Genomic DNA, 15,722 nt, shown 5'->3' with positions numbered 1-15,722 from the left:
GCTGGTCGCATCCAGATGGAATCTCTTCCATTCTGCCCTTCACCTGTCAGTGCAACTGCTGCAAGAGTTTCCTGATTTCCAATCCAGGTGTGTCACAATCTCATGGCAGTCCCAGACACTGACAGCTAATGGTTCCGAGGAAAACAACCAGGTCTTTCTGCACATCAGCCAAAGTTATGCTCAAATATTGCTATCCTTACCTGTAAGGCTGCTTTCTCAATAAGAGAAACCTCTACTCTGCTCTCAGCGTGCTCTGAAGCACCAAGTCTCTTCCTGTTCCTGCTCTCCTCATGACTTTTCTTCCTTTACTTCTGACTTCTAACAGTCAGCATGCTGCTCTCCTAACCCACTGCCCCTTGGTTTTGTTTTGCCTTTTAAGACACCTATCTCCCTCCAGTATATTTTGTGTTCTAATTCTCCTTTCTCCAAACTTTAGCACCCCTTCTCCTAAGGTTCACAAATCTATAGGGTAGTATACTTTCCCCACAGCCCCCAGACAGGAAATGGGAATGCACTGGTAAGAGGGCAGCTTAGGCTGTGCTGAGAAAGGGAAGGCTACCAGGCCAAGGGAGAGGACCAGAAAGCAGCACAGCCTCCTCCTTGTAGCCCAATCTTACCTATAAGTGGGCGCCTCATAAGAAGTGAAGACAAACAGCCTTACCGGGCCCACCTCCAAAACCCTCCACCCACTACACACATTGTAATTTTATATTTCTAAATAAAGTCACAAACAACCACATGGAAATCAGTAAAAAAAAACGGCCTTTCAGATACAGGTGGAAAGTAAAAAGTAAGAACAAACATTACTAAAGGTTATCTGCAGTAAAGATGATAAAGAAAGAAAATACAGTCAAAGAGGAAGAAAGCAAGCATGTAACACGCACGTGCTTCTACAGACTTTTTGGGCCAACGTAACCATTTCCTAAGCATTTTGTGTGCAGTCAGTAGCCCCAGTCCCTCTTCTTCAATGCCAGTCTTTTTGGATTTAAAATGATTAACCTGTTTTGTGACACATTCTCCACCATGTCAAAGAAGCTGGGGCCTGGGTGACGAGCACCCTGCACAGACATATCCTTCTTATAAAAGGCAAGAAAAAAGTAATAATTGAATCCTCCATAAAAACAGCTATATTATTATTATTACAGAAAGAGAGTGTCTTCTCACTTACTGCCCTTAATTATGAATTTTTATTATGTAGGGCACAAGTAAAAGAGCAGTTGTGATTAAAAGCTAACTGCATAGGACAAAAAATTGGTTACTTCCAGTCCCTGGCTGATAACTACTGATTTAACTGGTATCACAATGACCTATCTCTTCTTTCATCTACTGCTGAAAAGATGTATGTAGCGTAAATTATTAAGGTATTAATTAATAAATGTACAGTACAAGAGGTTTTTGTGCTTTCTTCTTTTTCTTTTTTTTCCTTTTGCCTCCAAGAAATCATTTTTACTGCAGGCAATTTTGCATGTCATTTTGGACTATATTTTATCCTCGCTAAAAAAAGTCTGCTGGAAAATCAGTGCAACATTGTTCAGCATATTTTGACTTTCCAAGTAGATGATACTCAAGGCAGTTTTAAGGCTACCTGCATGGATAGTAAGCCTTTTTTGGTAATACAGTTAACTGCAATTAATGCCAGGTATTGCAGAAAAAAAAGCAATTCACACTGTTTATTATAAACACTGTTAAATTCAGGTCTGATTTAAGGTAAGACCAATTCTCAAGGAAGACTAAGTGGTATCACTGGAAAGAAAAAGGACTGAAGCACATGTTTTCAAGTCAGGAGAAAGGTTTTAATGATGCAAAATTTGTTTCTTTGTTTGTTTGTTTTAATATATCAGATGAGCATAATAAAAACTATTGGTTTTTCCCACATCTTACCTACATCTTCAGATCATTAAAGAGAGAAATCTATCAGTATAGGTGAATGTTGTTTCGGTTGTTTCATTAACATCCTATGTGTTTTAACCAGGATTTTAATCACTTTGGGATAGGAACTGAGAACAAATAAAAAGTAATCACCTGTACCATGAAGCCAACCCTGCAACCAGGCTACACACAAGAGGAGCAAAGGTGCATGAATAAAACCTTAGCAGTCACACAAGATTGAATCTATATGGGAACTGTATCCTATACAAAGATAAAAAAGGGGAACCTTGTAAAGCACATATTCCTGTGGCAGAGCATGGGAAGCCTATGTGTTAACACATCAATGCTGTCAGTTTTTCTAACAGCTGGGAAAACCAACAACAAAACAAAGTGTCTCTTCTCTCCTTTCACGACCCGGTTTCCTATGAGAAATGCAATTTAGGAGTGGTAGGAGTTACTCCACTTACCCAGCTACTATAAGTCTGTGTTCCAGCACACAGCCCCCGGGGTCCATTTATTTTGAATGCTACACTTTTCTGCTATATTTTAAAGGTAGAGGCAAGTGACAATGACATTACTTTGATAATTCTACATTTTTTTGTTTAATATATTAAATTTCACTCTCAGACTATTGCTTTGATTTTTCACATCCAGCACTTGCACAGGATGAAGACTTATCTGTGATTGACATAAATTGCACAGAAAAAGAATTAACTTTTTTTTAAATGTGAGCACACATTTCTTTTCTTGAACCAACAAAAGAACATCCACCAGACAAAAAAATCAGTTTAAAAAATGAAAAATCAAGAAACCCTTTAACCACTTCAGAATTAAATAGATCATTCCATTCTTTGAACCCACTTTCAAGACTACCTTTTTTATTATTGGACAACAAACCGTTTCTTCTTTCAAGCATGAATCACTCAGGATGATGACAGAAAGCAATTTGATCTTTGAAAATGAAAAAGAAGGAAAAGAAAGCATATTCCTCAGGAGCAGAATGCAGGAAGGGAGTTTTTAGATGAGCCACGGAAATGGTGTAAAAATTTTCCCTTATCCAACTTTTCTAATCTCGCATACATGGCACAAAGAAATCTCCTGCAACTGTCCCAAACAATCATAGAATGGTTTGGGTTGGAAGGAACCTTTAAGACCATGTAGTACCAACCCCCTGCTACAGGCAGGGATACCTCCCTCTAGACAAGGTTGCTCAAAGCCCCAACCAGTTAAGGAGAGCCAGTCTAGATGCACTTTTCATTCCATTTGAAATAATAGTTATTTTTCTTACTTGAGATGATCCTTTCTCTACTTAACAGTTTAAATAAAACCCGCTTTGGTGTAAGTTTGTCAATGGGGTTTCCTTACATAAAATGCTGGTAGGTTTCTACAGAACCTCAGAGTCCATATTTCATTAAGTACAGCAAATATGAGTGGAAAGCTGCTGTAGCTACTAATAAACAGATTATTTAAAATGAAGGCAGAGAGAGAAGCTCTCTAGAATTAAAATCTGGAAGGTTTCCCCCACTCCATCTCATCCCCCAGCTTGTCCAATCTCATCACTAATAACATTCCATAACTTTTGTAGTTCTACCTTTGTAGGCCCCTTGGCAATTCAACTTCAAGATGAAGATTTGTTAGAAAAACAATTTCCTTTCCTGTTCTAGAACACAATGTAGCCATTTTAAGTTAAAAACCTATCTGTGGACTTGGAGCTATTACAGCAGAAGAATTAACTTCAAGTGACCGTGATATTCCAGCACTTTTGTTTTATTCATCTCCGGCTTTATAACGCAAAAATCCTTTCTGTGCTTTTACACCTTGTAATGAGTTTATGTCCCTTCAAGTCTTTGGGAATCAAAGGAATAATTTAGGTAGAACAATCACAAAGGTATATTTTTGCATTAAAACGAAGTACATAACTAGGTTGCACTAAAGATATCCTTTTCATAAGAAGACTGCAACAGAAAGGGGACTCTGCAAAGTCTACCTCTACAGTGTCTTACGTTGTGGATTTTTAAAGTTGTTTAAAAATCTTTCTGTATCAGCTTTCACTTAAAAGAAACATCGCTTTCATAACACAGCTTCCAGCAATGAAGTCAAACATTTGACCAAATGCTATATAAAATCCTCTGGGAAACAAATGATTCTCAGTCTACATAATGAAAAGCAACAGAATAGACAACGCTGTATGGATCCTTAAAAGAAGGATTTTTTCTGTACTAGTTGGAGGCCGTTCCCATTCCTCGGGCTTGTCAAGTAAAAGCCTACTTTGTCAAGGAGTTTAAGCAGTTATTCCCATGCCTCTGATGCCTAGCATAGCCTATAGCAATTTAATTTTACTCAAGTGAAAGTCGTTTTATTTTTACTGGAGTAAAGTACTGGACAGTCATCTTGTCACAGACTGGCTGCAGACATGTCTCTTGCCTACACAGGCTCTATCAAACCACAAAAACCCATCAGAGAAAAAAGCATCAAAGAACGTTAATTTTATCTCCAAAAAAGGCAGGATATTACCTTCAGACATTTGGTGCGTGCATGTCCCTGAATATTACAAAAGGAAACAAGTGATGTATCATACATGAAAGACTCTCTAAGACGGTTAAAATAAAATAGATACTAAGGTAAAAAACAGGAATCATCAGAGTCTGAAAAAAAAAACATTCATCGCTTCCTATTATAAATCTGAGTAACAGATGAAAATGCACAGTTTTAATCATTCAGGTTTAATAACATAATTTAAATAACAGAAGCTTAATACCTCTGCTGTTGAAATACTTCCAGTTATTTTTGATCTGTCTCAGCTAGATGAAAGTATTTGCATGTCTCTGATACTCAAATCATACTCCAAAGCACTTCTCTTAACATTCAAGTAATGAATGGATACTTTTATGGAAGTGACTGTTGTGCAGAAATGTAAGTACAAAGACCTTGGGCAGTGAAGACTGAGTTCTCTCTGCTTCTCCTAAATGAGTTAAGAAAGAACAATAGCCAGTTCTGCATATAGATCATTGTCATCATAAATTAGTAAATCAGAAGCATTACTAATCTATTAGTTGAGAAGGGTTAATCATGCCCATAATGATTCTTTCCTCCTGGAGGGGAAAGAACAGTTCAGAGCCTTTTCTGGGTGACATCCACTCCATTTCTGCGTTTGTTCCGCTCTACTCCCCACATCACTGATCTCCTACATTGAAATACCCGCCTTTTGGCAGAATTTTGCACTGCTTAATAAAAAGATTAGAAAACTGAGCATAAGAGAGTTGATGCTTTAACAACCACCAAAGGAGCAAAAGTGCTTTTATTAACACTGGTCAGACAGTGGTTTGATACGCAAACTTGAGGGGATAAAAACACAATCAAGTTCACTATGCTCCTACACTTTCCTCATTCCAATTTTCACTATCCTATAAGTAGAGGTATACACGTTATATTTCATTTCTAATCCACTGTCAAATACTTGCCCGCAGTGCAATCTTTCAATTCTTTGTGAAAAGAAAAAAGGCTTTAAGTATGAAAATATCCAAAGATCATAGCTCTGAAAATATTTAGTGCTTATAAGGGGGAAAAATGCCATCTGCTGGGTACAGCTGAGGACTGAGAGTGTTTTTTCTTTCCTCTCTAACATAATATGCTCCCTGTGAGAGTTTTCTCTGCACTTTGGATGTCAATTTTCCCCACCTTAAAAACTGATACAAATATCTGCAGTCTTCCTGGGAAGTAACTTCCTCGTTAAAACAATGTATGAAGCTTCTTATTCTCCTAACTCACAAATAGCAAGAGATCTGACATCAGTTGATAAGATTGGCCAGCATAGCAATAGGAGTGCTTTTAATCCTTACATTAGACAGTTGGATTGTCCTTACAATCTCCACTACTTCACAAGCTTCTCTACCTCCACATATCTACATTTTATGGTTAGAGAATTGAATTTATCCAGCTTACACAAAGCAGAGCAACACACCGCTATCCATCTCCTTTTGCAGCGACACACAACTTTGCTACTATTCAAAAGCCTGCAATGGAACACTGGTTGCTACAGTATAGGTGCAGAACACGTTGGCAATCTGGCCTTCAATGAGGAAAAGATGGCATTGAAAATCATAGTGCATAACATGGAAAAATAAGCAAAGGAAGCCCAGAATGTCCAGTATAGAAATATATGAAAACAGCAAAGTGTGATGGAATAAAATGGATTACTTTTTAAATGGACAAAAGCTATGAGGACAGAGTTTCATCCTCTGTGGTTGCATATGGGAAAGAGAATTTTGTTTTGGCTCATTAAAGCCAAGGGAAACATTTTCATTGTTGTTGTTGTATTTACAACACAAAGAAGCATCTGTCACCTGTTGTGTGTGTACATACACACACGTTCACACTGAGGCACGTATATTTACAAATAAAATAACATGATTCATTTCAAGTGAAGCTGAAGCAACGTACAATATTGGAAATTTGGGCTTCAAAATGAAAATAAAGGCTTATTTCTCACACACACAATGATGCTAAAAATGAAGTGGGCCTTGTGAAGGAACATATCTTCCTTCCGTGTGTTTAAGATAAAAACACTGAGGTTGATTTCAAAATAGAATTCAGTACAAAGTCATGTTTGTAAAAAAAGACTTTGGTAAAAAGAGAGCAAGCATAAAAAGTATGAAAATATGCAATTTTGGCCTTTATAGGATCCTCCAGTAGGAACATGTTTCCAGATGGGACCAAGTATCTACTGAAAGCTATTAATGGCTTTTGCAAAGCACTAGGTATTTATTCCCTGTCAAAGTGCACAATGCGCCTAAGCTTGATATCCAGCAGCTACTGTTCTTTTCCGTACTGCTTATATAAATAACAAAATGGATTCTGCATTGCCATTGAATCATCACGCCTTGATTATGCAAATTGAGCTCCTACAGACAGATACATGTACCTACAGTCTCAATGACTTTAATGTGTTTGTACAGGATATGCATCTTTTCCCAGGGACAAAAAGAAAAGCTGGGTACTTGCCAAAAAGATGGCGTGTGAATTACCAGTCCTGTGGCAGATCCTAAGTCATTACAGTAACAGATATGAAAAATACAGTGTACTTCCTCAGAATGCAAACGTCCCTTCAAATGGTAATTAATAATAATAATAATAATAGGCAATTATTTTTTAAATCAAATCATCCCACCTCGAATACCTATAAAACAAGAGACACCGTATCATTCTTCTAAAAATAATTATATGGGCTTCTTTTCCAGTGTCTCTAAGGTTTCAAGATAAGTGGATGTACCAAGAGTTTCTCTTGGCTACCAAAGGAGGTGAAACTGCTGATAATCGGCTTAGTGTTCTAGAACACTACCACCGCATGCATACAGTATCGATAACACTGACATGGTAGAAAGGCAAACAACCTGTATCAGGGCCATTTATTTTGTTGACGTGCTTTGCTGATTCCCAAATACTTGTGCATGCAGTCAGACACAAAAAGCTGGACTTCCATTTTCTAACCCAATTCCAAAACATATTTTTTTTTGATGGTATCAAAGCAAACTGCATTGTACTCGGAGTTACGACTGCCATGTATTATTTTTATCTTTAATATATTCATTACTTAGCACTTACATTGCTTCCTTTATGATTTGTGAGTTTGGTATTATCAGAGAATTACAAAATGAATTGTTCAGAGTAAGGCTGATGAAGAGTACAAAAACACATACAATATCTTTTGCTGTCCAGCTTGTTTGACCAACTCTTGCTGTGATAATTCTCTTTTCCTCTCTCACTTTGCTTTATTCTTCTTTGAAATACACCACAGCATGCAAGGAAGTAAGCTCAGTGAACTTTCTTTTCCTTAAATAAAAGGTTCTTCAGTTCAAATACCATGGAAAACCACTTTGTTTTCTTACATTAGAGATCTGCAACAATTTTACACTAATGCTCTTTTCCATACTTGTTTTTAAATGTACCAATCAGTAAAGTGAAAATAACGATAAAAAATCTCCAATTAAAGAGCAAACTGAAACAAAGAAATAAACAAAACAAATCCTAATTGAACATTAATTAATACTTCAGGCAGTTCACACAGGGAAAAACATTCAGAATTAAGTTATCATTTGTGGCACACTCAGAATCTAACAAATAATCCTTGCCTAAAGATCACAGTTACTACATGCAAAAGTCAAAGAAGCTCATAACACTTTATATGTATGGCCTCAAGCTGCACCAGGGTAAGTTTAGGTTGGATGTTAGGAAACACTTCTTTACAGAAATGGTAGTTAACACTGGAATAGGCTCCCCAGCAGGCTCTAATAGGCTCCTCCTTCACCTGCTGGCCACCCCTCTTTTGATACAGCCCAAGATAATGTTGGCCTTCCAGGCTGTGAGAGCACTCTGCTGGCTCATGTCCAGCTCTTCATCCACTAGAATCTCCAGTTCTTCTCTGCAGAAGCGAGAACTTAAGAGATATCTGGGATTGCCCTGACCCAATGGCACTATAGCAACGCTTTGCACTTGGCCTCCTTGAATCTCATTAGATTCACAGGGACACGCTTTACATGCCTGTCTAGGTCCCCCTGGGTGGCACCCTTTCATTCTACTGTATTAAGTGCATGCTTCTGCTTGGTATCAGCAGCATACTTGCTGAGGGTAAATTGTATCCCACTGTCTGTGTCATTGATAAAGATGTTTAAGAGTACTCCTATCAAGATGGACCCCTGGGATACACCACTCACTGCTGGTCTGCAGCTGGACACTATGTGGTCCATTGACCACAACCCTTTGTCAGGATCCATCCAACCAACTCTATCCGCTGAACAGTCCAGCCTTCCAACCCATCTCTCTCCAATTCAGAGGTAAGGATATGGTGCCATGCCAACAGCCTGGCACAAAAAGCCCAGGTAGATGAGATCAGTTGCCCTTCCAGCCATTTGTTTTACCCAATGCTGGAGAAGTGTGTAGTTATGCATTTTGAAGAAGCTGTTTTTGAAGGTAAGACAGCTTTCCAGCACCACTCTGTGCTTTAGGGGAAGCTGCCACTGGATATTACATATTCATTTTCTGAAAAAGCCAAAGCCAACTAACCTGAAGTCTGAGATTACTTCTCCATTATTTGCTTTTCTACCATCTTAGATTTGTTTAACTAGGGATGGCATCAGTTCTCAAATTTCTGGCTAGTTCTTACTGATACACAAGAAGCAAGAAGTCTAAGCTACAAGGTTGAAGGAGCACTGGAACAGGCTGCCCATGGGGGATGTGGAATCTCCTTCTCTGGAGATATTCAAGACCCGCCTGGACGCCTACCTGTGTGACGTGGTGTAGGGAACCTGCTTTGGAAGGGGGGTTGGACTCAAACTCTGGAGGTCTCTTCCAACCCCTATTATTCTGTGATACTGTGACTCTGTGAACAAAAACTTTAGAATAAAATTGAAATCTGAAGGTAAAATAAGATAGAGCATCCAAGACACTAGAGGAATATGATACTTGGGAGCTTTTCTTGAGCTCACTTACAGATAGAAATGGATCAAACAGAATGGTTAATCATTATGATAGCTGACACAAACCACAGCAAAGTCTACGTTAAGAAAAAAACAAGTTCAAGAAAAAGGAAAAGGGTCTACAAAACACACAGAGCTACATTTACATTCCATTTAGCAAGCATATAAATAATCCTTGGATGATACGAGGCAAAGCTTTTAAAAATCTGGAGAAATGAGTAGCTAAAGCAGAATAATTATCTGACAGATGGAGATTGCCCAAGGCTGCCACTTCAACATATAAAAAGATGAGGCTGAGTTCATTTTTGAAATCCAACATTTGAAATTCCAAAAGCATTTTGTGCATTAGTTGAGGAAGGTATCACATTATGTTCAGTCTATCAGGGTATGAATACAAGTACGATTCAAATTCTTACTTAGAAAATTACTTTTAAAAACCTCATCAGGAAAATATTTTAAACACCCTCATCTGAACGGTACAGCAGCAATACACATCTTGGTACTTCAAGTTTACTATACACCAAAATCTGTATGCTTTTGTATCTTCCACTGCAATGCCAAAGGTGAAAATTGCACATGGATATTTCTACCACAGTACTACCCGTGCTTCCATTTCCCATACTGCCAGACCGTTCTTTTTATATATATGTTCTCTTACAACCTCCTTGCACAATCGTACCCCTAAATTTGTTCAGATCTAGTAAGACCTACAGTTGAATGCCTGAAGATAACAGCTTAGCAAATTACTCACTTCCATTTGCAACTCTTACATTCTATAAAAAGCAAGCAACTTCGAAGCACACACTTGCTTTAACAACAGTATGACTATAAATGCAGTTAATATATTCCAACCTGCACTCCTCCTGCTGTCATCCCAATGTTGTGCATCTCTGCATCTATTTGCAACATCTTGTCCTTACTTGTTCCGTAATTGCTGTGGGACATCATCTGCATTCTGCCTCATAACTCCACTGTACTCTACGTAAATGCAGCCATAATCTAGACAGATCTCCAGAGGCTAGAGCAATAAGGGATTATTATTTTCATCACTATGGCACTAGTTGTAAAGCTCCCATTCTGTGACGGATGACATGCGTAAGAACAAGTTTATGTTCTTTGGCAACCACCATTCCGCAACCCAGTAAGACTGAAAAGAGCTCACAGCTTTAACCAGTCATTTACTGACCAAATAAAAGGGGGGACAGAAAGAGAGGAGGAAGCACAAAACACAGCGCAAACAAACCATACTGTCACCTCTGCTGATCAGTCAGTTAACTGTTTAGTTAACTCTTACATATTTTTCAGTTAGGATGCTTTTGTTTTTTTTTTCAAAGCAGAACCGCGAGGAAGACTGGATCATAAGGTGAATAAGTCACCTTGTGACAGACAGCATATCTATATGACAGCAAATCAAGAACAGCATGCTTATTTTGAACCCACTTTTTACTGTTCAGACGCTCTAATTTACAGAACAAAAAGAACAACATGACATCTAACTAAAGGAAAACATTCAACTGCCTATAGCTATGATGTCTGTATTTGGTTGTTGATATATAATTGCCAATACAGTCACTGAAGCCCCTGCTGTCCTCAAATACGTTGTATTTCATCTTGCATTTTTCATCAGTCAACAACTTCCAAGCAACACAAGCTTTGCCTAAATCTTGCAAACATGCCCCTGTAATGGAGATGTTGCACACAACAATTATATATATTTCCTTCTGACAAGGTCATTTAACTCAGAGGTCATTTGTAAATGGTGAGCTATATCCTTGTAATTTTATTTTCCATGAGCATCATCATAATTTTAGGAAAACGTAAAGTACTGTTACATGAGGGCTTCACTTCACATTGCTGATGAGATACAATTACCTCAGTAAACCTGAAGTGATACAGAAGTGCTGACAAATGGGCTTACCACTTTACAGCATGTGAATGTGAGAGCTTTACAGTTCAACTGCTGTGTTTCACCACAGATAAGGAACACCTTATTCCTTCATTTAGCTAATATAATAGGTTGATAGGTTGTTAGCCATTTGTTTTCAATAAAATAACTATTATGATGTGATCAGAAGAGACTGAACCATAAACTAGAATCCTTGCAAAAGCAACAGAAAAAGAGTTAATGCAAACCATCATGCTGACGCTTGGATGGGCTGCTCTATGGGAATACACAGGGGACAATTACTGTGGCTCAGCTGATAAGATGTAACTTGCTAAGGTGCAACAACACAGTTTCTTTCAAGTATATGCCTGAACAGGAGTGTCAAGATTAGGTCACCGTGATTACCAAGACCTGTCTTTCCCCAGGATGCAATAGTATTTTTTCTTTATTTTCATTCTTTGTTATGGAATCTTCATCTTAATAGTGCAGCTTATTCTAAAAGTACTTCATAGACCATAAGCCTGACCCTTCCTTTTAATTCAAAGGCAAAGCTGCCCAATATCAATACTGAAATTACTGAACCCTATACAAAAGTAAATGAGTCATCCATCCGGAACGGAACTACATCTGGAGTGAAACATGGCAGCTATTTTGCAGTTAGCATTACTATTACAGACTGATCTATGGATGGAAATGCACAACTGAAAGCACAGGGGAATTTTAGGTAGATGGAAAAATAATCACACCGACTAAAATCAGGCAAATTCCCTGGAGAACTCCCTCATTCACAGGAAAAATGCACAAGATTGTTTACAATTGATCAGGATCTCAATTACACATGCCATGCCAAAGACAGGCCTAACAGCTGACTGTGCTCCAGTCTCATGCTTTTGAATAAATAATGACCCCATATGGGTTTTTTTCCCCCACTATTTAATTAAATATGGAACTATAAATACATGGGCAGCATGGCTTGAGTTTAGTGACACAGGTTCAACCTAAAAGACCACACACAACAGCAGCACAGATTTAGATGTCTGTGTTTTAGGGTTTAAAGGTGAGGCTGTAAATCAGAACAGAGGACTTGAAAATTATAGGCAATCCCAATCCTTGCTATTTCAAGCTGTCACGTATTTGAGATCAATACTTTGAGCTCAGCTCCGCAGTCAGTAAAAGATCAATACAAATGCATACATTCCTTTCCCATAAATATTACTGCTTAACTATCAAAGTAACACACATGCTTTTATAATAATACTTTAAATGCATTTGCACAACTCTGCTGTCAAACGTGTGTCAAATTTCTTTGTGGGCTCTTGAATGAAAACTATTTTACCTAAAGCACTGAAACCACTATGAATCCTGGCTTTTAATCTCAGTGAGGCTGGGGAGAGGTGGGATGCCTAATGTTGCCATATTAGAACTGACAGTAGCAAGACATTCTGTCCATCAAAATAGAGCTTTTAGGGTTTTTTGTCTGTTTGTTTGTTTGTTTCAGAAATCAACCTAACAGGCTTTCTTCAAAGTCAGTTTAATATGGCAGTGATCAGAACTCTGGAATTGCCTTTTAAAAGTCTAAAACTAAGCATGTTTCTTTTAAAACAATTTCGTAGTTGATATAGTTTGGATGCTTCCACTAGATAGTTCATATTTCACCAAGCAATTAATCAGACAACCAAATTAACAAGAGAAGCAATTAAACTTACAATATTTTATTCATTGTTCATGTTTAACTGAGTAGAAGCTGCAGTTTCATTGGTCACTACTTAACATTAATACCTCTCTCCTGGTAGTAGCAAAGTGTTGTTTTTCACCCAGTACTTAACTAAATTTTCTTTTTCTTAGTTGAACGTACCTGGACTTGTGCTATGAACAGCAGTCAACTGTCATATCAGCTAAAGTAAAATGTACTTGGAATAATGATACTTTACCTCTCTAATGCCAAGTTTCTAGGATTTTTTTTTTTTTCTTAAGCATGTGAGAGGAACATAATGTAAGTTGCACCAGAAGAGGTTTAGATTAGACATAAGGAAAAACTTTTTCAATCAGAAAGTGTTCAGGCACTGGAATGGCTGCCCAGGGAGGTGGTGGAGTCGCCATCTCTGGCAGTGTTCAAGGCATCTGGATGAGGAGCTATGAGAGATGGTTTAGTAGTTTTTCTGTAGCTACAGTAATGGGAGAATGGTCGGACTGGATGATCTTGTAGGTCCCTTCCAACCTTGTGATTCTCTGAACTTAAATCTTACAGCATTCAGAAACTAATCCAGGTACTTATATCCATCCTGATAAGCAATACACACATTTTCACATAGCTTAAGTATGGCAAAACTTTTCTAAATGCTAGGAAACGTTTCCAGTTTGACAATGGAACACTCCTTCTTTAAGAATTTTCTGCTAAGCGTCCAACTTCTTAGCAACAGTTTTGCTGGCTAATTTTTATTACATTCATTTTCTGATAAAATTATCATCTATTATTTTAAATGTAATGCAATAGCACTAAGATTTTTCTATTTGAAATTGCTGTTAACTAATCAAGCAAATATATATATATATATATATATATACTTTTTTTTTTAATGTGAAATGAGAAATAGCCTTCTTTTGCTTGTGAGTTACAGGCTCCTACTACAAATCTGTAAGCTTCAGCTGAAATCAAAAGAATCCCATAATAAGAGTATAATTCCTGCCAGACACCAGGTTATTTATTCAGTTGAAATCCTTCCTGTAACACTCTTCTGTGCTTTAAATAACAGCCAAACAAATGTGAAACTGAATGTCTGAATCTGAAATCAAATGTAAAATATTCCTGTATATTCTCTATAGCAGCCGTATTGCTTCTGAAGACTTAATATACCATTTTCAATCACAAAAATATGAACTGATGTTTCTAACCTTATGAAATACTCAGAAGTCAGTAGCCAAGAATACTTTGTTGAGTAAAACCCATATTCTCAAGATACCACACATTCATCAAATATGTTCATTAATAGAATAAGCTAGAGTTAGATGAACCATTACTAGCACTCAGGACTAAGTAAGCAGTTTGTGTATTAACTATTAAACCACACTGAGTTACCTAGGGCACACACACAGAATACAAAAGCTAAACATCAGTAGTCAAACTGTCAGCTGTAATGAAACCCAGATGTTAAAGCAGGCAACAAAATCAATGAACTCAGCCCTAAACAAAATTATTTCCAAGGCAAGCTTTAATCCAGTGACTCAATCTTCACCCTTCCCTCCCTGTTTAATATGTGCAGTGTCTGAATTAGGCAATAAGTATGTACAATTACTCTGAAGATTCACGTGTCTCTTGTTCCTGGAGCTTACCACTTTTGGGAAAAAAAAAACAAACCAAAACTGATTGTTTTACAGACAATAGAAAGAAAATCTGTCAAAAAACGTGAAGTTCAGGTTTTTCTTTAAAAAAAAAAACCTAAGTATCATTTCGTGATTATGCAGAATTCTAAAATGGAATGATGTTGATGTTGACACTATTTTGCTTAAAAACAGGAGAAAATAGTTACTCTATATAAGAGTTTAAGCCAACGTAGCCTGTCTATATTCTACATCCACCAAAGGCAATGCTAAAGCCAAAGAAGACTTTAGCTATTGTGTTGGGTTGAAACAATGTAAGTATGAGTAGTTTTACACTATAAGCGTCTGCTGTTGTTTTCAGAACTGCATTGATTACAACAGTTTCTAACGCTTTCAATGAACAAATTCTACAGAATATAGACAGGCTTAGCCCCAGAAAATGTCAAGAAATATCAGAGGGGAGATTAAACTGCTAAGGGACATTCACTTGTGTGTTATACATTTCAAAAGGGGAGAGATTACATACCCTTCTCCTCCAATTCTCGTTATCTTCAGACGAAAATCAACAGAGTTCAGGCTGGGTGGCTTCCATTTCAGAATATCGTCACATCGACCAGGCTTGTATTTCTGAAGCAAATTAAAAAGTGGTTTAATTATGCTCATTGGTTTTCACTGGTTTTAAAAGAAAAACTCAGAGTTTCAGACTATATTAGATGTCTCTAATGAATTACAGCACTTGGTGATTGAAGCAATGAATTTCATTACCACAGAGGTAGTTGTGCTTCACTACTTTATTTTCCTTTTAAACTGCTTTTCCCTTTTAAAACTGCTCTGCAGCCAAGTCACTGCATATAATGAAAAACTCAGAACGGAAACAAAAATTAGCATACTTCATTGTCTCACTCTGACTAATGGAAAATTTCAGAAAAGAAAATAAGACAGCACAGTTTTAATAAATAATAGCACTGATAGGACTTGCATAAAATATGCATTTAAGATAACCTCGACATTTTGTACAATTTTTATGAACAATGTTTTTGTTTCCCATACTGCTGGCTGACACAATGTGAAAAAGCCAGCAGTCATCATACTGACAGCCCTCAGAAGGGCCCATCAGAAACATGTTCTTTGGTATCAAAAGAATTTAAGTTATGTAGAGATTAAAAAAGCGTCGTGAC

At 37.4% G+C, this 15,722-nt stretch overlaps 1 protein-coding gene across 3 annotated transcripts in view; it reads right to left on the bottom strand.

Moving 5' to 3' along the window:
- RNGTT (RNA guanylyltransferase and 5'-phosphatase) overlaps window positions 1-15,722 on the bottom strand; it is a 171,837-nt gene that overhangs the window by 42,607 nt on the left and 113,508 nt on the right. For all 3 annotated transcript variants that reach the window (XM_015858956.2, XM_032443565.1, XM_015858955.2), the window contains exon 13: window positions 15,071-15,171. In XM_015858956.2, the coding sequence (XP_015714442.1) occupies window positions 15,071-15,171 (101 nt within the window). The remainder of the gene's footprint in view (window positions 1-15,070; window positions 15,172-15,722) is intronic.

This window comes from Coturnix japonica, chromosome 3 (genome assembly GCF_001577835.2).
Source record: "Coturnix japonica isolate 7356 chromosome 3, Coturnix japonica 2.1, whole genome shotgun sequence".
NCBI classification, from domain to species: domain Eukaryota; kingdom Metazoa; phylum Chordata; class Aves; order Galliformes; family Phasianidae; genus Coturnix; species Coturnix japonica.
The sequence above is the reverse complement of the archived record's forward strand: the minus strand, read 5'-3'. Positions and strand labels throughout refer to the sequence as shown.